Genomic DNA, 26,971 nt, shown 5'->3' with positions numbered 1-26,971 from the left:
TTCCGCTCTGTCGTCATCACGTGCGTCGGAGGTGGTGCCGCGTTGGGCGCACGGCCGCGTCTGGACTGTTGCTAAGCGGCCTAGGAGACCCGAGCTCGGGATGCTGGGCGGCGTGAGGTGAAGATGGTGAGCGGGCCGCAGGTGAGCAGGATTCCGATCCCGGCGGGCTGGCCGGGGCGCGGGGCGTCCTGGAGGCTGGCGAGGGTCTCCGGGCCAGCCCCGGACAGCGCAGGTATCGTCCGGGACCGAGTCTCCCTCACCTCTGCTGGGTGCAATAGAGCGTTGGACAGACACTGTTGTGGAAGCCACTGTGGTCTTTCACTCGGTTGCAGACATGTGGGTTTGACGAGTGAGATTTTTTAATGAGAAAACAAAGGCGGTTGGACCGTGCTGATTCTTGGGAAAGATATTTTTAAAGTCCTGCCCCGAATTAAGGAAACGTAGCTGAGGGTAGTCCCGACAGGATCAACTGTTGACTGGCAGAGGTGTTGGTGTTCGCTGCAGAACGCCACATTCTGTTTGTAGGAGGCAGATGTGTGTCAATGCCAGGGCTGTGGATGCCGACGTGATGTCCAAGAAGGCAGTGGCCAAGTTCACTGTGGTGTAGTTTGTGCAGCCGCAAACATAGCAGGATGCTGTCCCACACACAGACGGTGGGAAGTAGGTGTTTCCGGATGAAATGGGACATGTAAAGATGACTGTGTCACAGTAGTGGCATCTCGGGGGGATTGGTTTTCATCTGGAAAACAATGGTTTTAAAATTGCACTGAGAGCCCGGTGCGATAGCCTAGCAGCTGTAGTCCTTGCCTTGCACGCACTGGGATCCCATATGGGTGCCGGTTCTAGTCTCAGCTGCTCTGCTTCCCATCCAGCTCCCTGCTTGTGGCCTTGGAAAGCAGGTGAAGATGGCCCAAGGCCTTGGGATGCTGCACCCATGTGGGAGGCCCGTAAGGAGCTCCTGGCTCCTGATTTGGATTGGCTTAGCTCTGGCCATGGCATCCACTTGGAGAGTAAACCAGCAGACAGAAGATCTTTCTCTCTGTATATCCGAATTTCCAATAAAAATTTTTTAAAAAATGCACTGGAAGAATAAATGTGAGACTAGCCAGGAATATTCTGAAGAGTAAAGATAAGGGGCGTGGGGGAAAGATTAGCTATCCAGCAGAACAAAGTATGTAGCAAAGTCACAGACACTAAATTAGCATGGACTGGGGCAGAGGCTTACAAGCTGGCAGGATAGAATAAAATCAGAATAAGACCCAGTTCCATATAGTGTTTTATTATGTAATCCAGAGGATATTACAAAATAGAACTGAAAAAATGGACAGTAATGAGGCTCATTTTGAGTACCAACGTAAGTTGCACATGGACCAAATTTATGTTTTAAATTATTATTATTTTATTTTTGATGATGTTTACATAACTGACTAGGGTGGGAATAGTCAAGGATTAGGGGAAAGTAGAGGAGAGCATTGGTTCCAAACTTCCTTTCTTCTGCCTGTTTCTGGAAGAAGGGTTTGGGGGGGACAAGGCGAGAAGCCACAGTCGCCTCCCAACCGCCTCAGTACCAGGGGATGGGGAATGGCCACCCAATGTCATCCCAGGGTCCACGATGTGGAGCTGCTTTGAGGGCACTACGCAAGTGGTTTCAATAGTTCTGAAACACTCCAAGGTTGAGGGACTCCTTCCAAGGTCTATTGACTGACGTAGTCCACCTCAGAGTCTCCATTCGACAAGATACTTGCTGTCAACACTTGGCTGCGGTAGCTTTCCAGTTTGTTCTGCCCTCCATCCTCTGCTATGGTACTGGACATCTTCTGCAGGCCTCAGTGGACTGCCATATCCCCCACGTGCATCCAGGCATGCGGTTCACTGCTCCGTCTTAGCCACGAGAAGGCTCGGGTCTGACACGTGCACTCCATTGTCAGACTACAGACCCTGTAGTATTCCCTGTGATTGTAGTTCTGAGTCTGGCAGTCCAGTTATGGGGGTTGGACCAAAATTTAATGGTGAAAAAATGACATTAGGAAAGTACTGGAAGAAAGCATTTTTGGGTGTGTTTGTAATCCTGAAATGACAAAAACTCTTCCCAATGTGTCATGCGATCTGGAAGCTAGAAAGAAAAAGATGAATACTCTTGGCTCTGTAAAATTTAAAATGTATATGATCAGCAAATGAAACTATAGCAAAGTAAAAAAAAAGCAACACTTACTAGGAGAGAAGTCTAGAGACAGACTTGAGAAAATAATAATTTAATAATAGAGTAGAGAAATGTGGAACCCAGTAGACATGTTGCCGGAGTACATGGGCAGAATCAGAAGAAACACAAGGAGCCGACGGAGCCTGACACCATGGCGCTCCTGCTCCCATGCATGCTGTGTGTGTGCTAAGATAGAGTTTAATTGATAAATTAGACGCAGTGAGAGAGTGGCAAGAAGACCCAACAATTACGCTGCAGGAACTCACTGTCAAAATGTCTTACTGCACTTAAGCTTTCTTGTGTTGAAGTTAGATGACACAGGGCTCCTGGAGTGCAAGCCGTTTGATTCTGTGTTACAACTGGGCCATGGGTAGGCTGCATGTACAATGGAGATACACTGGGCACAGCCAGGGCAGGACAGAGCAGAGAGGGTACACTGGACACAGCCAGGGCGGGACAGAGCCGAGAGGATACACTGGACACAGCCAGGACGGGACAGAGCAGAGGATACACTGGACACAGCCAGGACGGGACAGAGCCGAGAGGGTACACTGGGCACAGCCAGGACAGGACAGAGCAGAGAGGGTACACTGGACACAGCCAGGGCGGGACAGAGCAGAGAGGGTACACTGGGCACAGCCAGGGCAGGACAGAGCAGAGAGGGTACACTGGGCACATCCAGGACGGGACAGAGCAGAGAGGGTACACTGGGCACAGCCAGGATAGGACAGAGCAGAGAGGGTACACTGGGCACAGCCAGGGCGGGACAGAGCAGAGAGGGCAGAGGGGATGCAAAGTTTCACCACATTGCTCGGAGTGGCTCACTGTGTATTGTTGTTGTTTTTAAGATTTATTTATTGATTTGAAAAATAGGGGGTTACAGAAAGGGAGAAGCAGAGCCAGAGAGAAGGAGAAGTCTTGTACCTACTTGTTCATTCTCCAAATGGCTGCAGTGGCCAAGGATGAGTCTGGCTGGAGCCAGGAGCTTCATCTGGGTCGCCCACATGAGTACACTGAATCCAGGATATTTTTACCATTTTGCTGGCAAAAATTTGAAAAATATGTTGATCAGTGTATGGCTGGTTCAATTATTGTACAGCCATCAAATAGAATATTGTGTGGCTATTTGAAAGAACGCTGGATCTGTACATGCAGACACGGCAAGATGTCAGTTACAGATTGGATGAACCTATGCCACAGGCAGAACATGTGATGAGGGCCTACTTTATAAAACTCTGTTTTTAAAACATGTGTTTACCAAATGTTCCTCTTACAGGCATAACACGGATCTGAACAGTCTTTGGGTGTGATATTGTTGTAAGCTATAGTGGAGTTATCACTTCCTGTGTTTGCCATGCCTGTAATGAAATGTGATTCACATTTCTAGGTCTTGGAGCCTAACTGACTGATTAATACTCCAGGCCTACCACTTACTAACTCTGTGGAAGATACACTGGAACGTTTCCTCATCGGAAAATGAGAGTAACTTATCTCAAGGCTTCCCTTGACTGTGGGTTTCAGAAGGGAAAGCATTATCCTCATTTTGTTGTCCCCTTAAATACAGCACCTAGAGTATAGCAGATGTTCGTTAATGTCAGTTGAATGAATGAGGAACTAACTCACAGAACAACTGCTGGGACTGAAAACCTGCAGCATGATGCTGATCATTGCATTTTTTCAATAATTTAAAAACATTTTAGGCAACTGTGTCACACTTAGCCCAATTTTAAGCTTCCAGTAAACTGAAAGTTCATAGCCATTCAAAAAAAGAGAAAAAGACGTGTACTTAAATGTTTGAAAGACAGAGTGACAGAGAAAGGCAGAAATCATCATTTGCTGCTCTAATCCCTCAAATGCCTACAACAGCCAGGGCTGGGCTGTGCTGAAGCCAGGAGTCCCTAACTCCAAGTGGATCTCCTCTTGCGGGGGGTAGGAACCCAAGTACTTGCACCATCTGCTGCCTTTCCAGGCACATTAGCAGGAAGTTGGGTCAGAAACAGAATAGCTGGTACTTGAACCATGCTCTAGTGTGGCGTGTGGGCATTCCAAGTGGCAGTTTAACTTGCTGTGCCACCATAGCTGCCCTCAAATTGCATATTAGCAGATGTGTGAAAAGAGTCTAGGAAATTACACCCCATATTTACTAGTAATAGTCTTTGGGTAATCAGGTCCAATCAGATTGGAAGCATTGTCTCAGGTGAAAGCTGGTGAAGACTGGACAAGGCCATGGCAACAGGCAGGCAGCAAGGCCAGGGCAGGAGTGGGCCGGGTTTGGTTTGGCCTCAGGTTTCTGCAGCTGTGACTCTGCATGGCACTGTCGGGCGCTGGGACCTGCAGCAGTGTTCCAGGCATGGCACTGTCGGGCGCTGGGACCTGCAGCAGGAGTGTTCCAGGCATGGCACTGTCGGGCTCTGGGACCTGCAGCAGTGTCTGCATGGCACTGTCGGGCTCTGGGACCTGCAGCAGGAGTGTTCCAGGCATGGCACTGTCGGGCTCTGGGACCTGCAGCAGGAGTGTTCCAGGCATGGCACTGTCGGGCTCTGGGACCTGCAGCAGGAGTGTTCCAGGCATGGCACTGTCGGGCTCTGGGACCTGCAGCAGTGTTCCAGGCATGGCACTGTCGGGCACTGGGACCTGCAGCAGTGTCTGCATGGCACTGTCGGGCACTGGGACCTGTAGCAGTGTCTGCATGGCACTGTCGGGCACTGGGACCTGTAGCAGTGTTCCAGGCAAGTTGCAGTTGCATGCCCTTTCCTAATAACTGTGGAAGGCTTTTCCCCATGTTTTTGTTTTGGATATCGTTGCTACTTTCCTTTATTTCTGATCCCGTCTTTCTTTCCTAAGGCAACCATGGAGAAAGAACTGAGGAGCACCATTCTTTTCAATGCATACAAGAAGGAGGTGTTTACCACCAACAATGGCTACAAATCCATGCAGAAGAAACTTCGGAGTAATTGGAAAATTCAGAGGTAACCGGTCTGTGCCTGTGATTTTCCCTTCTAAGTGAAGGTGGCCTGCGTGGTAAAATGACAGAGTCCTTATTTTTCTATGTAAAATGTATTTTTTTTAGGTGGAAGGAATTCAATGTAAAGATTGATTGGAAGTAATTATTAAAATCTCTTTCAAATATTGAGAATATTTGTTGTCAATTGAAAAATATTTTGTCGTCCTCCAAATCCCTGTTTTAACTTGGGTCAAAACTTCAATTCAGAGAGAGGGCAAGTGAGAATGGGACTATTTCTGCCTTTATGGGTGTTCTTGGTAAGTCACACACAAGGAGTGGTAGATGTGGTCGAATTAGCAGTAGGCGGACTTTGTGCTTTGGCGTGGTCTCCTTGGAGCTCCTCGGAAGTGTTTGAGTAGAGGCCCGGCGACTCGTGGAACACCTCTGCAGGAGAGTCTCCCTCCCAGAGGGCCAGGCTAGACCAGATGCCTCTGAGTTCCTTCCTCAGGAGGCCACCTGTACGGCTGAGAGGCTAAAAGACTTCATCATAAAGTTGGCTTAAATGATAGAGCTAACACTTGTTTTAAAAATGTCGTTTCTAGCTTAAAAGATGAAATCACATCCGAGAAGCTAATTGGGGTGAAACTGTGGATTACAGCGGGGCCAAGGGAAAAATTCACTGCGGCTGAGGTAAGGCACGTCCATGAAGAGGCGGTGCGGGCGTGAGTCAGCGTGGGCTCTGACATCCGGGCCTCGGAGTCGTCTTCCCCACCTGTGGTGTTGCTTTTAGGCAGTCACTTCGTCTGTCCTTGTTGTGGGGATGTCGTCATGGTTAGCTGAGCTGATTGCTTTACGGTGCCTTAGCGTGGCTAGTCATATATCAGCCATCTACTTTTTGGCTGATCCTTTGATATTGTGGAAATCAGAAAAATTCATTAGAAATTATGCTGGGTTTTTATTCTGTTTCATAGAATAAAGAATGATAAATGTGGGGCTGCTGTTGTGGCATCATGGCTTAAGCCACTGCCTGCAGTGCCTGTGTGGGTGTTGCTTGGAGTTCTGGCTGCTCCACTTCGACCCAGCTCCCAACAGAATAAATTTCATGTTATCTCCTGTGCATTCTCTGACTAGTTAAGGTCTTATTCACAGTATTATAGACAGAAATCCTTTGAGTATATAGTCACAGATCCTTTTTTTTTTTTCACCTTTCTGTAGTTTGAAGTCCTGAAGAAGTTTCTCGACAGTGGTGGAGATATCCTGGTGATGCTAGGGGAAGGTGGAGAATCCCGATTCGATACCAATATTAACTTTCTGCTAGAGGAGTACGGAATCATGGTTAATAATGGTAATTGTTGTCCTTCCTCTAAGTAGAGGCAGGGACAGGCATTTGGCTTAGCGGCTGAGATGCAGTTAAGATGTACGTATCCCATCTCATAGTACCTAGGTTCACGTTCCTCTGGCTTCCAATTCCAGCTTCCTGCTAAGGCGGCTCTGGGAAGCGGCAGTTGATGATTCATGTTAGTTGGGTTCCTGCCACCCACTTGGGAAAAGACCTGGGTTGATTTCCCGGATGCTGTGGCTTAGCTCTGTTCTGGCCATCCTGGACCCACCGCTATCACGGATGTGTGTATATATGGTCCAGCATTCTGATCTGACCAGCAGCCTGTGCCTTCCGAGCCTAGGCCACTTCCAGTCTAAAGGGAGGAGTGTTCCAGTAGAGTTCCTTTCAGGTTTAAATTCGTGTATGTCTGTAATGCCGAATTTATTTCTAATTTAAAATGCGCCTTCCTTTCTCTTCACTTGAAGATGCTGTGGTCAGAAATGTCTACTACAAATATTTTCACCCTAAAGAAGCTCTTGTTTCCAATGGAGTCTTGAACAGGTAAGCGTGTTGAAAGGCAGAGAAGTCTTCATAAACAGCACCCATCTCTTCCCTGGGAGTCTTCCCCTTCTCCCGTGTTCCTCCCACTTCTCCTTCCATCTTCAAATAGTGTTTTATTTATTTTTAAAATGTCCACTTACTTAAAGAGTTACATGGAGAGAGGAAGAGACAGAGAGAGGGAGATCTTTTGTCTGCTGGTTCACTTTCCAGATGGCTGCAGTGTCTGGGGCTAGTTCAGGCTGAAGCCAGGAGTCTGGAGCTTCTTCCAGATGTCCCGCATGAATACAGGTCGACTTTTGCTTTTCAGTGCATATTAACAGGGAGCAGCCGGTCAGGGTCAGAAGTGGAACAGCTGGACCTTCAGCTGCTGCCCATATGGGATGTCAGCATTGCAGGCAGAGGTTTTACCACCTGTGCCACTGCACTGACCCTTATTTTACTATTTTATTATAGTACTACTGCTTTTTTTTTAATTCTTATTTTTCGTCATACTGCTGCTTCTTACATGTCAGATTATATTCCTCCAACTTTTAAAATCTGACTGTGTGTTGATCTTTTGTCAGGATGCTTGTAGTTGCAAGTAACAAGAAAACCTTATACAAGTCAGTTAAATAATAAAGAGGCTGTGTTGGTTCATGTAATTAAAAAATCCCAGAATCAGAGCAGGCTTTGCGTATGAATTGATGGAAAAGTTCATGTCATCAGGGCTCCAGTTTTTTTTTTTTTTTTTTTTAAGATTTATTCATTTTATTACAGCCAGATATACACAGAGGAGGAGAGACAGAGAGGAAGATCTTCTGTCCGATGATTCACTCCCCAAGTGAGCCGCAACGGGCTGATGTGCGCCGATCCGAAGCCGGGAACCTGGAACCTCTTCCGGGTCTCCCACGCGGGTGCAGTGTCCCAATGCATTGGGCCGTCCTCTACTGCTTTCCCAGGCCACAAGCAGGGAGCTGGATGGGAAGTGGAGCTGCTGGGATTAGAACCGGCGCCCATATGGGATCCCGGGGCTTTCAAGGCGAGGACTTTAGCCGCTAGGCCATGCCGCCGGGCCCAGGGCTCCAGTTTTAATTGCTCGTGACTCTACTGTCCTTACACATGGCTGGGTAGTTTCCACCGCTCCCACGTCTGCATGTCAAGTCCAGGATGAGGGACTGTGCTGCAGTCCCAGCATGCCCTGCAAGGGTCGCCCTGGGATTTGCTGCATTTAAGCTGTCCTTGGTGGCAACCCTAGCCCTAACCCATCCTGAACTGGCTGAGTGCCTGTGTCCAGTCATCCTTGGGAGGCTGGAGTGGAGTCTGCAGCCTTTGATTTGAATCCTAAATCCTAAGTCAGGGGGATCCTTGGGGTAGCGTGAGGCGAAAGCCTGAGGGAGCAGCACCGGATGTCCCCTGCGAACTTATAACGGTATTCAGACTTCTTCACTCCAAGCTTGAATTTGTGCCATGCATGTTGGAGATATAGCCCAGGATCTAGACTGTGGACTCTTGGAAGAGGAACTGATTCTGCCATCTTGGTGCTTTTACAAGCTTCCCAAAAGAGATGTTTGTGTGTGATGCACTTTCATTCAGTTTTAAACATTATTGTCATGGAGTGGACATTTAGCTTAGGAGTTAAGGTGCCAGTTAGGATACCCACACCCTGTCCCGTGTTCACATGCCTGGGTTGCGATTCCAGTTTCCTACTAATGCGCACCCTGCAGTGCAGATGAAGGCGCAAGTAGCTGAGTGCCTGCCATTTGAAGGAGACCAGACTGAATTTCTGGACTCCTGCCTTCTACCTGGCTCAGTCCTGGCTGTTGTGGGCACTGGGGGAGTGAACCATTGGCTGGGAGCTTTCTGTGTATGCCTCTCTGTCTCACTTGCCTCTCAAAAAAAAAAGCTATCTTAAAATCTGTAAAATCCTTGCATCTAGTTTATACTTGCTATTAATGAATACAGCATGGAATTCCCTGTTTTGTTTTGTTTTTTTTGGTTTTTTTTTTTTTTGGTTGACTAGATTTAAATTCTTTTCTTCAAGGGAAATTAGCCGAGCTGCTGGGAAGGCCGTGCCTGGCATCATAGATGAGGACAGCAGTGGAAACAATGCACAGTGAGTGTTTGCTGGGACCACCTGTGAGGGGGACTGAGCGACCTCAAGGGCTTTATTATTTCAAAAAAAAAGTTGTCATTTCTGATTACAAAAGTAATCCTCTCCTCCTTTCAACACCCCACACCCCTCTCCCCAAAAAACAGTTTGTTTGAACAATGGAAAAAAAAAGTTCTTGTAATTTAAACAACATGTAGAAATAATAGAAAATGGATTAGAATCAGACCCAAACAGTAATTATTAGAGAGCAGTAGCAGTCAGGTTTCAAATTATTGGGGATAGATGGCATAATTTTGGCTAATCATTTGGAATAACATTGTCATTTTTCTGCCATACTCCAAACTATATCCTGGGTGGATTTTAAATGAAACCATAAAACTACTAAAAGAAAGTGTAGGTAAATATTTCATAATTATAGGTAAGTATTTTATAATTGTGGAGGAGGGAGGACCTTTCTTAGTGCAATACCTTCTCCCACCTTGTTGTAGCCGCCTGGCTTTGTTTCAGCTCCTTAAGTATTCTTAGCTCGTATTCACTGATCTTGTTTTCATCTTAAAGACATACTGTTCTGGAAACCTGTTTCCCAAGCTTTCTACTTTGCCAGTCTTTCTCAGGGGAATGGTTGTTTAAGGTTTAAGTCTTGGGCCCGGCGGCGTGGCCTAGCGGCTAAAGTCCTCGCCTTGAAAGCCCCGGGATCCCATATGGGCGCCGGTTCTAATCCCGGCAGCTCCACTTCCCATCCAGCTCCCTGCTTGTGGCCTGGGAAAGCAGTTGAGGACGGCCCAATGCATTGGGACACTGCACCCGCGTGGGAGACCCGGAAGAGGTTCCTGGTTCCCGGCTTCGGATCGGCGCGCATCGGCCCGTTGCGGCTCACTTGGGGAGTGAATCATCGGACGGAAGATCTTCCTCTTGTCTCTCCTCTGTATATATCTGGCTGTAATAAAATGAATAAATCTTAAAAAAAAAAAAAAAAAAAAAAAAAAAGGTTTAAGTCTTAAAACTTAGCAATTGTCCTCCCCTCCCCCCCCCCTTTTTATTTTATTTTACTTGGAAAGTCAGAGTTACAGAGAGAGGGAAAGATCTTCCATCCATTGATTCATTCCCCAAGGGCTACAGTGGACAAAGCTGGTTCAGTCTGAAGCTGAGAGTCAGGAGCTTCGTCCAGGTCTCCCATAAGGGTGCAATTTCACAAGGTTTTGGACCATTCTCTGTTGCTTTCCCAGGGTATTTGCAGGGAGCTGGATCACGTAATGGAACATCTGGGGCATGAACCAGTAACCATGTGGGATGGTGGTGCCAGCTGGTGGAGAACAACTTGAGGCTCGTTCCTTTTGAGCACTGCCCTGGCCCCCAAATATCCTATTGAAGTGTCATTCTAGCTTAATTTTTAGCGCAGTAGAGGAGTGTAAATAATAGCTGTCCCGTGCCTCGTGTTCGTGCTCTGTTCCCTGGCGTGCACCTGGGGAAAAGGCAGATGGAGATACACGTTGCCGTCTGTACAGCTGCTTCTCCCACTCGCCCTGTTTCCTTCTGAGCTGACTGCTCGCTTCCTGCAGCTCCTGGCTGGGAGCTCGTGGGCTGCATTCCCTTTGCTGCAATACCTCGGGTAGGGGAGAGGGAGAAGAAGAGGGGAAGGTAGATGTGGGGGCAGATAGCTCTTCTCTGTCGTGTTATGATCACAGAAGCCACAGGGCTAGATGAGGCTCTGCCGAGGGAATCGGGAGAACTACCACTGGAAGAAAATAATAGTGAAAAGATTTTTTTTGATGTTCTTAAGGGAAATGAAAACCTTTTTAATATATTCCAAACAGGTGCTTCCCCATATACCCTTTCCCATTTGTAGCTTAGACTGTTTTCTCTCCATGCTGTGAGGCAGTGCATCTTCCAGGGAAACTCAGCACCTGCTCTGTGGGTGCTTCTTCCCAGTATCTGCCCCTCAGCCCCACCTCCCACACTCCTTTAGGGGTGGGCTGCCCCAGGTCACACTGACTCTTGCTAGTGTTCCATCTGTTTGACAACAGTGGAGAGTGGAGGAGGGGCTCCAGGGCAGATCTGTGGGGCACACAGATCTGTGATTCATCTGGTGACATGCCCTTCCGGGCCACAAGGCTTCCTAGAGAGCTTGCCGGCCAGATCCAAGGAGGTCATGGCCAGATCCACCAGGGTCATGGGCGCGTAGTTCAGTCCTTAGGTGAGGCCTCTTCCTCCCCTCCACAGTGGCTGCTGTAGTTTCCAGGTACAACTCTTTCCTATTAGTTTACATTCATGTCTGCTAAATGCTTTCATAAGCTTGTAGTTCAAGCTGTCTCCATTTTTGAAATATCAAAGCAGAACCTAGAAGATGGAGAATCAGCATTGCTGGAGAAACACTGAAATTGTTTTCAGAATTTTTTTAACACCTGATTTTAAAATCTCAATATGTTTCCTTCATTTCTTACAGGGCTCTCACCTTTGTTTATCCTTTCGGTGCCACATTGAGTGTCATGAAACCAGCAGTGGCTGTTCTGTCCACAGGCTCTGTCTGCTTCCCGCTCAACAGACCCATTCTGGCTTTCTATCACGCGAAGGTACAGCCTTTCTCAGATAAGTGTATAAATGTTGTTCTTATCTTTAAAGTAAAATTACCTTGCCATTTCCAGAGAGGCTTTCTGTATGTCCTCGTGGCCTTGGCGCCAGTCCTGTGACATAGTATTTCAGGTGTCTACACACTTCTTATGGGGAAACAGTGCATTGTCTAGTGATGATCTGAGTGTGGTCACTCACCAACAGTGTAAGCAGAAGCCATTCAGGGAAGAACAGAATGAGCAGGTATGGGCCCAGCATTGTGGTGTAGGTGCTAAAGCTACCTGCAATGCCGGCATCTCATGCAGGTGCCTGTTTGTGCTGGCTACTCCAGTTCTGATCCAACTCCCTGCAAATGTGCCTGGGAAAGTGCTGGACGATGGCCTGGGCTCCTGTACGCACATGGGAAACCTGGAAGAACCTCCTATCTCTTGCCTTGGCCTGGCCTAACTGTGGCCACTGTGGTCGTTTGGGGTTTGAACCAGAGGATGGGAGATCTCCGTCTGTCTCTCCCTCTTTCTCTGTAACTGCCTTTCCAATAAATAAACCTTTTAAAAGATTTATTGGAAAGACAGAATTACACAGAGAAGGAGAGACAGAAAGATCTTCCATCCACTGGTTTGCTCCCTGAATGTCCACAATGGCCGGAGCTGGATTGATCTGAAGCCAGGAGGCTCTTGTGGGTCTCCCATACAGGTGCAGGGTCCCAAGGCCCTGGGCCATCCTACACTGCCCTCCCAGGTCACAAACAGGGAGCTGGATAGGAAGTGGAGCAGCCGGGACACAATCCAGTGCTCAAATGGGATGCTGATGCTTGACTGTGGAGGATTAGCTATGAACTATTGCACCAGCCCCAGGTGTGTTTCCTTTCTGATATGTTGATGATTGTACCTGTTCATTATGATAGGTTTACCCAGAAAAAAAGGAATTTCACTTTGGATTTTTTTTTTTTTTTTTAGTATATTCTTCTCTCATAACAAAAGCAGTATTTGTTTACAGTTGAAAACCAGAAAAACAGAGATGAGAACAGAAAGAGGATCTCCCCTTGTCCTTCTCATGTGACTCCCAGCCTCATTCCCAGCCTACCTTCCTGCTCACCTACTTCGGGGCTGCACACTGAGCTAGGCAATGTGTGGTAGACCTGTTAAACCTAATGTCATCATAGCTGCTTTTTCCCACATTACTAAAAGCCTTTTTTAGTATATAATGTAACAGCTGAAAAGGCTCATTATTTTTAAAAACTTCATTTGAAAGGCAGAGTTGCAAAGCAACAAAGAAATCTTCAGTTCCTTGATTCTCTCTGGCTGCAATGGCCAGAGCTAGGCCAGGCCAAAGTTTGGAACTCCTTTTGGAGTTTTCTGGGAAAACTTTTCTCTGGAAGATCTTTCTAAATCTCTCTTTCTCTCTGTTAATCTGACTTTCCAATAAAAATAGATACATCTTTAAAAATAAAAACATAAATGAATCTTGGAGAAAAGCTCTTAATGTTGAAAGAAATTTTAAGTAATAATAGGCTTTTATTTCTTGCATGAATTATTCATACTGTGGCTCAGTTGTTTGTATCTTGAACACTGTTAGTTGGTACTCAATGATGTCTCTAACACTGTGTCGACTGACCTAACAAGGGAACATGCTGTAGAATCAGCTTACTTTGTCTTGAAGTCAGATAAAAACATGGAAGGATTTAAAATGAGAGGCAGGCAAACATGTAGTTGCTGTAAGAATTGATTTTTCTAGACTGTTAAAATCCGGGTATGAATTGACACCTGCTGGTCTTTACCATAGCTGCTAATGTAAAGCTGATGATGACTGGGGTTCGGGATACGTGCAGTGTGTTTCAGGCTCTCAGTACCTGACAGTGCTTTGTCATCCACAGAACCAGGGGGGGAAGCTGGCAGTGCTTGGCTCCTGTCACATGTTCAGTGACCAATATTTGGATAAAGAAGAAAACAGCAAAATCATGGTAAGTGTTTCTGTCTCATCACAGTTATATATAACGTGTAAATTTGATATTCTTGTCACTTAGAGAAATATTGGTCAATTAATTTACTCATTTCAAACCAGCTTTTTTTTTTTTTAAGATTTATTTACTTCAAACCAGCTTTTCATACCCATCATGTGTCAGTCAGAATGCAAAGTAGGGGCCTGACATGGTAGCCTAGTGGCTAAAGACCTTGCCTTGTGCATGCCAAGATCTCATAAGAGTGCTGGTTCTTATCCCAGGTGCCCTGCTTCCCATCTAGCTCCCAGGCCACAGCTCCCTGCTTGTGTCCTGGGAAAGCAGTCGAGGATGCCCAGGGTCTTGGGACCCTACTCCTGTGTGGGAGACCTGGAAGAGGCTCTGGGCTCTTGGCTTCGGATTGGTTCAGCTCCAGCCATTGCGGCCACTTGGGGAGTGAATCAATGGACTAAAGAACTTCCTCTCTGTATATCTGCCTTTCCAAAAAAAAAAATAAATAAATAATAATAATAAAATAAATCTAAAAAAATAGAAAAAGAAAGAGTGCAAAGTATAGATCAGAATCAGATGTAGCCCCTATTTTGAGGAAGTTGAAGTACATGAGAACGGATCAGTGAATCCAGAGGTCATTGCTAATCATGCCGAGATTATGATGGGAGCTGACTCAGGAGGGGTGAGAGGCAAGCACCATGACGGCGTGGGCCTCCCGTGTTAACTAGGGACCCTGGACTGTATGCTCAAAGCCGTGGGGATCGCTTGTGAAGCTTTCAGTAGCCTTGGGCACAGCCAGCTCTGTGGACAAGACCAGGCAGCCAGGCAGGCAGATGGAGGTGTGACTGGAGAGGAGGGGCTGTGGCCTGAGAGCTGGTCCACAGGATTACATATAGGACCAGTCACTGAGTGGGGAAGGCAGTGAAGGCACTGCAGTTGCTCAGGCGGAGGACAGCTGCCACATCCCACATTGAGAACCTGGTACACATGCTGGTGTCTCACTTTCAATTCAGCCCTGGATTTTTCTTTTTCTTTCTTTCTTTTTTTTTTTTTAAGATTTCCTTATTTTTTCTGGTAGTCGCCTTGGAAGGCAGCAGGTGGTGGCATCTACATGGAGTTCCAGGCTCCTGGCTTGTGGCATCAGTCTGGCCTAGCCCTAGCTGTTGCAGGCATTTGGGGCGTAAACCAATGGATAGGCAGTCTCGCTGTCTCTCCTTTCCCTGTCACGTTGCCTTTCAATTAAATAAATAATAAATGAGTAAATCTTTAAAAATAAGGTTTTGTGGGGGGGCAAGCATTGTGGTCTGATGGATAAAGCTGTAGTTGCCTGTAACACCAGCATCCCATATGGGTGCCGGTTCATGTCCCTACTGCCCCACTTCTCATCCAGCTCCCTGCTGATGTGCCTGGGAAGCACTTGAAAGTGGCCTAAGTTCTTGGGCCCCTGCACCCATGTGGGAGACCCAGAAGAAGCTCCTGGCTCCTGATTTTGGACCAAGCCCAGCTCTGGCCATTGCTGCCAGTTGAAGAATTAACAGTAGTAGATAGAAGACCTCTCTCTAACTCGGCTTTTTAAATAAATGATAAAATCTTTGAATAAATAGATGAATTAACTTCCTACTCTAATCACATTAAACAGAGTTTGCTTTGGGATTGTGGCCAGGTTTTGATAAAGTCTAATCTGTGATTAGGTATCAGAGTTCCCTAAGAGAGGCTATTTTTTGATAATAAGTATTACACTTGAAGACCTTTATATTTTCATGTGATTTTACCAATAGAAGGCTGCTTTTCCTTGTTGAATCAATGGTTTACATTTTTTCTCTGTATCAGTTTTCTTGAGTGACTTCATTTTCTCTGTTGCTGCCTCTCATGTGGTCCAGATAACTGACGCACGCTGTGTTTATTTTGTGAAACGCAGGATGTTGTGTTCCAGTGGCTCACCACAGACGACATCCACCTGAACCAGATTGATGCCGAGGACCCCGAGGTACGAGGTGATAAATCAGTGAGGCCGTCCTTAGGGAAGGAGAACCTGACCCAGCTGAAATTTTTAAGCACCACTTCAGGGATTCCCAGGGCAGACAGCATATGTCTGTTACCTTGTCTATAAGAAAGATAGAAAGGCTTGATGCCTTCTTGGGAGAGAAAAACTATAGTGTACAAAATAAAAAAATCAGGGTACAATGGCTCGGCAGCTAAATCTTCCTTGCCTAGCAAGCGCAAGGATCATCTACAGGCGTCAGTCCATGTCTTGGCTGTTTCACTCCGATCCAGCTCTCTGCTTGTGGCCCAGGAAAGCAGTGCAGGGTGGCCCAAAGCCTTGGGACCTTGCACGCATGTGGGAGACCTGGAGGAGGCTTTTGGCTCCAGACTCCTGGCTCTTGGTTTCAGATCAGCACAGCTCCAGCCACTGCAGCTGCTTGGGGAGTGAAACCAGTGGATGGAAGATGTTTCTGTCTCTCCTCCTCTCTGTAAATCTGCCTTTCCAATGAAAATAAATAAATCCTTTTTTTTTTTCCTTTTTTTAATTCTTTTTTTCTGTTTTACAATTTTGTAGGAGTAGAGCTTCCTCCATCTCCCACTACCCTATCCCTTTCTCTGTTCCCAGCATTGTCCCCTGTGTTTTGTAGTAAAATAGTCTACCAGTTTATAACTCCAACTATCTGTTCTTTACATGGGTCAGGACACTGTTGGCATAATAAATAAATCTTTTAAAAAAAAGTAACCATAACTTAACCATAAAATTAATTGGAGTGGGAGTCCATACATCTGTATGTATATATGGATTATGCCGATATTTCAATATGTTCTTTAGCCCAGACTTCCAAAATGAGTATCTGTTGAAGAAATGCTTTTTTCAGAACTGGGGATTACTTTTTTTTTTTTAAGATTTATTTTATGGGCTTGGCACAGTAGCCTAGTGGTTGAATCCTCACCTTGCACACACTGGGATCCCATATGAGCACCCGTTCATGCCCAGCAGCCCGGCTTCCCGTCCAGCTCGCTGCTTACGTCCTGGGAGGGCAGTTGAGGATGGCCCAGGGACTTGGGTTCCTACACCTGTGCTGGAGACCCGGATGAGGCTCCTGGCTTCGGACTGGCTCAACTCCAGCTGTTGCGGTCACTTGGGTAGTGAATTATCTTTAATTTGCTGGTTTACTTCCCACATAACTGCAGTGGCCAGTGCTGGGCCAGGCCAGAGCCAGGAACTGGGGACTCCATTCAGGTCTCCTCCACGATGGGGGCAGGTACCCAAGCACTTGGGTCAAATCTGCTGCTTTCCCAGACAAATTCACAGGGAGCTGGGTTGGAAGTGGAGTATCCGGGACTTGAACCAGCACCCATATGGGAGTCTGGCATCATAGGTGGAGGTTTAAGTTGTTGCACTACAATGCTGGTCTTTTTTTTTTTTTTAAGGTTTGTTTATTATTGGAAAGTCAGATTTACAGAGAGAAGGAGACACAAAAAGGAAGATCTTCCATCTGCCAGTTCACTCTCCAAATGGCCACAGTCGCCACAGTGGCTGAGCCGAACTGAAGCTAGGAATCAGGATCCTGTTCCAGGTCTCCCACACGGGTGCAGGGTCCCAAGGCTTTGGGCCATCCTCCACTGCTTTCCCAGGCCACAAGCAGGGAGCTGGATGGAAAACGGGGCTGCTGGGACACAATCTGGCGCCCATATTGTTTTGCTTTTAAGACTATTTCTCTCTTGGGCCCGGCACAGTAGCCTAGTGGCTAAAGTGCTTGCCTTGCGCACACCAGGATCCCATATGGGTAGGAAATTAGTTGATGAGGGTGGTAAGGTTAACTGCTGAGCATTTCGTATCAAGGATGATGAAATTCAAAAGAAATTGAGCAGTGTGGGTATGTGTTTCTCCAGTATGAATAACAGGAAATTTGGGTAGCCTGATGGGTTTTATTATGCCTTCCGCATAAAGTGGCCTTTCTCAGTCTAGTTAACAGTGATCCTGCATGGTGAACTCTGAACAAGGGAGTTCTGCAGATCGAGACCCGAGCTATTGGAGGCCTGGCAGACTAAACCTCTGGCTCCTGCCCTGCTGAAAGGAACGCTGTCTTTCAGATTTCTGACTACATGATGTTGCCTGACACAGCCACCCTGTCTGAGCGGCTTCGGGTGTGTCTCCAGGAGGGCGATGAGAACCCGCGGGACTTCACCACGCTCTTCGACTTATCCATTTACCAACTGGATACTGCCTCCCTCCCCAAGGTCATCAAGTCAGTACCCAGGGCCCTCTAAGCTGCCTTGCTGTCCATACTGAGCATGCAGAGTGAAAACATGAACCTGGGGATGGGAGTCAGGGTCATGGCCAAAGCGGCACACCAGATGTGTTAGGTCTTTAAGAGGCCAACTGAGAGAGGAGTAGGAATGCGGGGCTGGTGCCCAGAATTGGCAGGCAGTTCTTAGCCCCTGTGTGTCCCAGCCACTGTTTGCAGTTCATCTGAGCTGCTGTGCCTAGAACTTAGTTTATGGAGGATGCAGACACAAGCTCTGATATGGAGCTATTGTACAGATCTTAAATGCAAAGTATGAATTAGAAGTAGGAGCATGATGAAGAAAGGGAAATTGATTGTGATTGAGGTGAATGACAAGGCCTTTGTGGAAGAGCTGTTCTTTTAGCTGCATGTTGAATCATTCAAACGTTTCTTGGAGACATTGTGTCTGCTTGACCCTGTGTTGTGTGCCTTGTATTGGTGAGAAGACTGGAGAGGTGGAGGTGTCAGAGGAGAGCATCCTGCAGCCAGCTTGTTTTATGAGCAGAGGCCCAGCCACTCACATGTGCCACGCGTGTCCAGGCTGGGTTGTCAGCAGGGTGCTAAGAACGACCTCGCTAAAAACCGGGAGGGACATGCTGGAATCTGATTTCCAAAACAATGCAGTGTCTTGAAGCAGTCGGTACAATCATCAGACTGCAGCAGCAGACCAGGAAGGTAGAGAGGGGAACTGGTAAGAGCAGTAGCTGTGGTCTTGAGAGATGTTTCGGGGAAAAAGAATCCATGGCACACATCCATGAGAGGCTGAGATGGACATGCCTAAGAGACTCCTTTCTTCCTGGTGGATTGGGCTACTGACAGTGCCCTAGAGTGGCCCTGAGAAGGCAGGAAGAAAAAAATGGGTCATGCCAGGTGCTCTGTGTGTGGTGCAGCTGAGAGGTTCCCCATGAACACAAGCCAGTCAGGCTCGGGTAGAGATAGTGCCGTCTACAAGCTGTCAGGAAGGCTGTGAGATGCTGGGGACCGGCTGCCCAGTGCTGGGGCTGGTGGGGTTCAGGTTGGCTCTCAGCTGCCAGTGCCGTAGAGACAGCACTTTTCTTTATCATAATGAGGCATCTCACCTCTGCTGTTGCCTTAGGTGTTTTATTTGTTAATATTTATTGGAGGGACAATGAGAGAGAACAGAGAGCATTCCTGTTCACCAGTCTATTCCGCAGATGCTCATAGCAGCCAGGGCTGGGCCAGGCCACAGCCAGGAGCCAGGAACTCAGTCTGGGTCTCCCTCAAAGTCACTGGATGTAATATTCCAGTAGAGAGATACTTGGACCATATAAGCGAGAGTGAGGAGAAAGGTTGGCGTGAAGAGAGAAGGGGAAGAGAAGTTGGGATAGGAGGTGTTTAGATGAGCGGGATCGTGGTTTGGTAATACAGAGGAAACATGGGGAAGGTGAGTGCAGAAGACATGAAAACTCAAAGTTCATCATGTCTTTGGGAGTTGTTTTTGGATGAAATGTGAAACATTAGGTGAAAATTACCGAGATTTTGGATAGAAGTTATATGGGGGAGGGAGGGGCAGTAAAAACTATGCAGAGATTTCAAAAATGTTTACCAAAATTAATATATTTTAATTCCATTTTCCCTGTGCTTCTGAAAAATTTTTATTTGAAAGTCTGAGAAATAGAAAGATAGAGCCAAGACAGAGAGCGAGATCTCTCTCTGCTGATTCACTCACCAGATGCCCACAGCAGCCTGCAGCCTGAAACTCAGACCAGGTCTCTCACACAGGCGCCCGGGACCCAAGTGCTTGAGCTGTCAGCTGCTGCCCTCCAGGGTGTGCTTAGCCAGAAGGTGGAACTGCAAGCAGAGCCGGGACTCTGCACTCGGAAACCAAGGCGCTGGGATACGGGATGTTTATATTCCAAGCAGCATCACAACCACTGTGCCAAGTACTCACCCCTCTGTGAACTTTTTGAAATCCTTCATTTAGGGAAGTGGGAGAGGGAGAGGACAGGAGTGGATCTCCCATATACTGTCTTGTGTATGTAATGCTACAGGCCTCCTTGAAGCTCGTGTCTTCCGCAAGCCAGCCTGGTTTTGTGTTTTCTTCCAGCATTGTTCCCCCATGTGGCTGCAGCCAGGTGGGCTGATATATCCGCTTAGCCACTCTTGTTTTGCCAAACAGATGGGATAAAAAAAGAACAACAGGTTCTTTCGTTGATGCCCAAGAATCATGTGATTGCATGTGCTGGTCTATGAAGTAATTGATAACTATTGTTGTGTATTTGATTAGCTTGTATTATAAAACCTTATATGTGATAACTGAAGGATATGCTATCAAGTTAAGTTTCCCAAACATCTGTTAAGCACCTGCTTCTGCCAGGAGCCTGCAAAGACTGTTGCATTTAGCACCAGTGCTAAAAAGTGGAGCATAGTTCTCACGTTTCACTTTTCAGGAGGTTGAAGCTCAGGGAAAGGTAGGAAACTTGCTCAGAGTTAAGCAGCTGCTCCGCAAGCGTCTGATGACATCACTTGTTCTTAGCCTCCTGCTGCACTTCCCTCCTGTTCCATATCAGTGATAAATAACATTCATGGAGACCTGTCCTGAGGCAAGTGTCACGTTACTCCATTCTTTCCTCTTTCTGTAATTCTTAAAAAAAAAGAAAAAAAGCGGGCCCAGCACGGTGGCCTAGCAGCTAAAGTCCTCACCTTGAACACACTGGGATCCCATATGGGCGCCGGTTCTAATCCCAGCAACTCCACTTTCCATCCAGCTCCCTGCTTGTGGCCTGGGGAAGCAGTTGAGGACGGCCCAAAGCCTTGGGACGCTGCAGCTGTGTGGGAGACCTGGGGGAGGTTCCTGGCTCCTGGCTTCGGATCAGCGCAGCACTGGCCATTGCGGTCACTTGGGGAGTGAATCATTGGGCGGAAGATCTTCCTCTCTGTCTCTCCTCCTCTCTGTATGTCTGACTTTGCGATAAAAATAAAAAATAAATCTTAAAAAAGAAGCATGCTTTCAGTCCTACATAGATAATAATTTATTACAATGGAGAGGATTGCTGAAAGGGCCCATACAATAGACACAGCAACACACGTCAGAGTGCTGAGCCGCCACCTTTTTCAATTTTTACATTCAGGCAGACAAATGGGAACAGAGACAGAGGCAGAACTCCAATCTGCACCATCTGCACTGGGCCAGGTGGAAGCCGTAAGCCAGGCACTCAGCTGGGTCTCTGTGAGTGCCAGGGACTCAAGTACCTGAGCTATAACTTGGTACCTCTCGTGGTGTGCATTAGCAAGAAGCTGGAGACCACAGTGGAGCTGGAACCTGAACCCAGAAACTCAGATATGGGATGTCGGCAGTCCACGTGGTGTCCTAACTGCCCATCGCTGAATCCCCACATTTGATGCAGAAAACAGTGTGGTGGTTAGTGGTGCTTTGTGACAGCGTCTCATTGTGGTTCCTGCTTTTTAAATTTTATTTTGTTAACACAGGGCTCACGAGCAACTGAACGTGAAACACGAACCACTTCAGCTCATCCAGCCTCAGTTTGAGACGCCACTTCCGGCTCTGCAGCCTGCGGTGAGTAGGTGTGCTCGGTGATCTGGTGTTGGCCTTACCTTGCCAGCCTGGCAGGACTGTGTCTAAGCTCTGTCAGCCCCCAAACCTGTTAGTATTCCATGGGGGCTTCCATGTGGTTCACTGGCAACATCAAGGGCATGGCTTTTCTGACTGCTAAGCGTTTTTCCATCTCATGGGGTTGGGGAGCTTATATGAGGCCTCCTAGGTGAAAAAGAGGAGAGATTAGGCACTCGTAGCACAATTCTCTTTTTTTTTTTCCCTTTTAATTATTTATTATTTTTACTTCATTAATTACATTGTATTATGTGACACAGTTACATAGGTACTTGGGTTCTCCCCACAGCACAATTCTCTTAACAGTCCAGAGGAATGTCATGCGTGTAGGTACTCACAGCTTTTCAGCCCAGCATTAGTTCAACTTGCCTTATATTCTGCAATGTTGTGACCCAGTGGACTTCAAGTTGGTGGCTTGAACTTGGCTGTGGTGGGAGTGCTTATACCCCCAGAAAATGGCAAATGTTACAAACAGGCTTTCAGTTTTGAAAAGTAGTGGTTTTAACACTTCTACCAGAACCCCATTGGTTCATACCTACACATTTTGTCTCCAAGTTCTATACTGGTTATACAAATGTACATCTGTTTTCCCAACTAATTTCTGTCCCTGAAGAACTCATAATTAAATAAGAAAAAAGTTGTTAGCATGGACCTAGCCTGAAGCTTTGTGGTGTTGTGTTGAGTGACTTGATAATGGTTGCTGAGCTGGTTAGTTCAGGGTCATAATTGAGCTGGCTCTGGTTGGTTGCTCCCAGTGGATGTAACGGGTGAGAGCAGAGCAGGAGGAGGTGGTGGTCGTGCAGCCGGCTCACAGGCAGGGCCAGGGCTGAGTTGGCCCCTCGTTCATGTGACTGGCTATGCTGCGGACGAGCTTTTTCATGAAAGACTTTGTCTCCTGCAGGTTTTCCCTCCTAGTTTCAGGGAATTACCGCCTCCTCCTCTGGAGCTGTTTGACTTAGATGAGACGTTCTCCTCTGAGAAGGCACGGCTTGCTCAGATTACCAATAAGTGTAAGTTGGCCATTTTTTACGTTTTCTTTTCTTTCGCGAGTTTTATTTAACCATGAGCTTCTGAGATTTGGTCTGAGTAAAAGCTTTGAGTTTGTCTTATTGAGGCTCATTAGCCCATAAGTTTGAACATGATGCCAAGTAAAAAATCAGAAGTCTCAGAATTGATCCCCTAGACCTAGCCATCAGATGAATCCTGCCATTACTAAAAGGGCAGCAGTAGCTAACCATCCTAGATATGAGAGAATTTCAGAACATTCCTAGAAAACAGAATTAATAGAAGTTTGTTTTTTGCAAAATACTCTGAAATCTGTGTATCACTTTTCAACTATTATTTTATTTTGATAATCTTTACATAGTTGATCAGGGCACAAAGGGTCAAGGGCTACAGGAAAGCGGGTAAGACCATTGTTTCCACATTCTCACCATCAGCCTCCCCCGATCCTAGCGTCCCCAGTGTGGGGCGTGCTCCGAGGGCACTGCTCAAGTCCTGAACTGCTGCCAGTCTCACCATTCCAAGCACAATGAAATCGCTCCAGAATCCACTGGCTGATATAGTCCACCTTAGAGTCTCCGTTTGCCCAGATTTTCACTGCCTGCACATGGCTAGGGTAGTTGATCAATTTGTTCTGTCCTCTGTTGTGGTATCCGATGTCCTCTGCAGGTTCCGATGACTGCCATATCCTCCAGGTGTGCATCATTTTGTTGGTAATATACATTTTCCATGAACTTTTTGAAGAAAAAAAAAAACATGGCAATTCTTTTCACCAAAATAGATGTGTTTTTCTGTTTTCCATGAACTTTAAAAAATATCCTAGCATGGGGCTGCTCAGGATGGATTCACAGAGATATATTTTGTTGGAATTATAGTTGTTTCTTTTTGCTTTCTATTATAATAAATGTTATTTTAAAATAACCATAAGTCCTTTTTGATTTGGCCCTTTCTGCCTGCAGACAGTGTGATTTCCTAGTGGTGATTTCTGTTCTTTGTAACAGAGGAAGAATAGATCTGGGCATTAAGAGAATGTTAATTTGGATTTATTTAAAAATTTTTTTTTAATTTAAAAAAATGTTAGTTTGGCTTTATTCTAACTAAGAGTGTCACACTTTTGTACTAATTCATGAGAGCAGTATATCTGCAATCTGTTTGTCATTGTTTAAGTCTTGTAGTCTTACTGCCCTAGAGAAGCAAGCAATCTTGAGAGATGTGGAACGAAATAGTTGCCCCTAAAACACAGTACATTTGGACTTTAAGAACAGCAGAAGTTAGGAGTTTTATCTAACTACCCCAACTGTGTTTAGGTACTGAAGAAGACCTGGAATTCTATGTCAGGAAATGTGGTGACATTCTTGGAGTGACCAGCAAACTACCAAAGGACCAACAAGATGCCAAACATGTCCTGGAGCACATCTTCTTTCAAGTGGTGGAGTTCAAGAAATTAAACCAGGTACACAGCTGACAGCCCCTGCGGTGAGAGCCCTCCAGGGGCTGGTGTCCTCCCTAGACTGTGCTGCTGGTGATATGTGACAGACATTCATTTTGCAGTGGCTGTCAGTATCTGCTAGGTGACCAAAATAGTGATTTCTGTGTTTTCAAAGAATGTTTAGACTTAAAAATACATTCATGAAAAATTTATAAAATGCATTCATGATTCAGAAGAAAGAAAAATGCTATAAAGTAGTGTAGCAATTCTAATCTTTGTTACAACCTAACAAATCCACTGCTCCTCAGCAGTGAAATGTGATATGGGGTCTTGGGTGGTTTCCTGACAACACTTCCCCTGATGGCAGCCAGCGCGCTTGGGTGTCGCCATGTGATGTTCCTGTTGAACTGAAGGGGGCCTGGGTCCCCAGGCAGCTCAGCTCCTCAGCCTGTAACCTCACTGATGTAGTCAGTGACCGTGGAGGGTTGGGGGCCCTTGTGACCCCTCTGTTGTGGAGTGGGACTGAGGCAAAGGGTAACTGTGTGCAGGGCCGCCTACACCCGGGTCGCAGGCCTCTGAGGCGTGTGTTTGACGTTACTGTCTTCATGGGAGGTGTTGGGGAAGCAGGCGCTGAGTGCCTCACCTGTTATGCCATGATACAACAGTAAAGGGCCTCAGAATGAGGTGGTAAGAAGCAAGGTAAGGTCCTTGCGCTGAGCACTGGGTTTCAGCATCTTCAGTTCTATATAGCATGAGCTGGAATCAGCCTTAAAACCAGAGTTCTACGTATGTATCCCATTTAATCGTGATTCATAACCTCTTGTTTTTAGGTTTTGTTTTTTTCTTTTTTATAGAAACACTAAAATTCTGTTTTATTCTCTCACACAGGAACATGACGTTGATACAAGTGAAATGGCATTCCAGAATAATTTCTGAGGATTGTGCCTCTTGAAGCATTGTCTGCCTCCTGATACTCTTTGTAAACTGCTTTTCAGTTGCTCCTCAGTGCTTCAGCTGGACTGACTCTACACTCTGCTTTGTGAGCTGGGAAGTCTGCATCCTTCATGGTACCCAATGAGGTACGGGCTTTCTAATTTACAAAGTCTTTCTGTAAGATATGTTCCATTTAAAAAATTATCTGCAATACTCTACTTTTATAATTCATGAAACAGTTTTTTTCATTGAAGTCTTTTTTTAACTCTCACGTCTGACTTTGAGTCCCTTATTAAAGGCACACCTCACTCTGAGGTTTTCGGGGGCAGTTTTCTGGACTAGTTCAAAAGGATACAAAACCAGCTTAACCCACAATCCGCTTACACCACAGGACCTGAGGAAAAAGAGAAGATAGTAGTTAGAGATCTTCCTTATAGACATGACTCTGCTTTATTTCCAGGCTGCCCCAGGACACACTACTTCCTTCCCTCATCGAAATTCTTGAAGCACTCAGTTCTATCACCAGTTTAAATTCTAATGTCCCAAGGAGGCTGTCTGATGTTGTCCTGTGGTAGTAGAAGAGACGGCACCTTCCTGTGTGGGGAGGTTTATGTATGGAAACACAGAGAGCTTTGTTGGAATACACTGGAAACCAGCCTTGGGGACTCCCAAAAGCCAGTTTAGAAGAGTGCAGAGCTGCTGAAAGCATGTTGCATCCCATAGCACTGACAGGTGGGGTCTCCATACCCGCCCTCTGAATGCTTTTGCCTGCCTCCTCAGCTCTGGAGCCCAAAGCCTCCATGTGTACAGGTGGTGTGAAGCCGTGTGGGTAGCCCACCTGGATGCTGTGGCTACCAACAAAGCAAGCCCAGCCAATCCAGCATCACCCGGCCAGGATGACAACAAGGAGTCCCCAGAGGATTCCTCCCCAGCTATTAAGTCATCCAGCCTGTAAGCCATCTCAGCTGAAGCTCAGATGTCATGGAAAGGGGACAAGCTGCTTTGTGCCCTTCTGAATTCCAGACCCAAAAACTCCATGAAGACAATAAAATGGCAGTTTTTTCTTTTTTAAAGATTTATTTGTATTGGAAAGGCAGATTTACAGAGAAGGCAAGACAAAGATCTTCTGTCCACTGGTTCATTCCCCAAGTGGCCATAACACCCAGTCCGAAGCCAGGAGCCTTTTCCTGTCTCCCATGCAGGTGCAGGGTCCCTAGGCTTTGGGCCGTCCTCGACTGCTTTCCCAGACCACAAGCAGGGAGCTGGATGGGAAACGGAACAGCTGGGACATGAAACAGCACCCATAAGGGATGCCTGTGTTTGGAGGTGGAGAATTAGCTAGTTGAGCCAACGCGCCAGCCCCTAAAATGGCAGTTTTAAGGCACTGATTTGGAGTAGTTGGCAACAATACCTAACAAAACCTACACTCATAGGATGTTTTTGAAGCCTTCTGAATGTAGTCTCAACTTTCAAGCCAGAATGGAGAGCACTTAACAGCCTGTCTAGAGTCACACATTGTACTCACTTAGTTATTTTAAAAAGATACTACTTGAAAGAAAGAGGAAATGATGGATCTTCCACCTGCTGGTTCGCTCCCCAAGTGGCTGCAACAGCCGGAGCTGGGTCAGTCCAAAACTGGGAGTCAGGCCCTTCTTCCCGGTCTCCCATGCAGGGTCCCAGGGCTTTGGGCCGTCCTCTGCTGCTTTCCCAGGCCGCAGACAGGGAGCTGGATGGGAAGTGTAGTAGCCAGGACAGGAACCCCACACTCAAAGCACTCACGTAGGATGCCAGTGTCACAGCGCCACAGTGGACACGAACCTGCACGCATATGGGATGCCGCACCTGGAAGTTGAGGATTAGCCAGCTGAGCCAACAGACCGGCCCCCACTCCTGATTCTTGCTTCCCGCCACCGTGGAAGGCAGCAGGTGATAGTACTGGTTGGATCCCCACTGCCACGATCCCTGCCGCCAGCTCCACCTTGGAACGAGCAGAGTCTTGTCTCTCTGGCCTTCAAATAAAGCAACGTAAAGAATCTTGTCTTTGGCGGCTGAGTTTCCTTGTGTCTAACCCCCACTGGTCGCGATTTCTTCCAATGCCTTCAGGAGACAT

General features: G+C 46.8%; 1 protein-coding gene across 2 annotated transcripts; it reads left to right on the top strand.

Annotated features, from left to right (window-relative positions):
• IFT52 (intraflagellar transport 52) lies at window positions 1-25,175 on the top strand. 2 transcript variants are annotated; one of them, XM_004585814.4, is made up of 14 exons: window positions 1-141; window positions 5,045-5,169; window positions 5,747-5,834; window positions 6,360-6,489; window positions 6,951-7,026; window positions 9,047-9,118; window positions 11,559-11,685; window positions 13,557-13,643; window positions 15,550-15,618; window positions 17,712-17,866; window positions 21,356-21,443; window positions 22,399-22,507; window positions 23,807-23,952; window positions 24,817-25,175. In XM_004585814.4, the coding sequence occupies exons 1-14, from the start codon at window positions 124-126 to the stop codon at window positions 24,862-24,864; spliced, it is 1,338 nt and encodes a 445-aa protein (XP_004585871.2). In that variant the 5' UTR covers window positions 1-123; the 3' UTR covers window positions 24,865-25,175. The 2 variants fall into 2 exon arrangements, with proteins under 2 accessions (XP_004585871.2, XP_058535587.1); XM_058679604.1 differs by lacking the exons at window positions 1-141; window positions 5,045-5,169 and adding an exon at window positions 5,188-5,221.
• The last annotated feature ends 1,796 nt before the right edge of the window (window positions 25,176-26,971 follow it).

This window comes from Ochotona princeps, chromosome 22 (genome assembly GCF_030435755.1).
Source record: "Ochotona princeps isolate mOchPri1 chromosome 22, mOchPri1.hap1, whole genome shotgun sequence".
Lineage (NCBI taxonomy): Eukaryota > Metazoa > Chordata > Mammalia > Lagomorpha > Ochotonidae > Ochotona > Ochotona princeps.
Note: the sequence above shows the minus strand (reverse complement) of the source record. Positions and strands in the feature narration are given on the sequence as shown.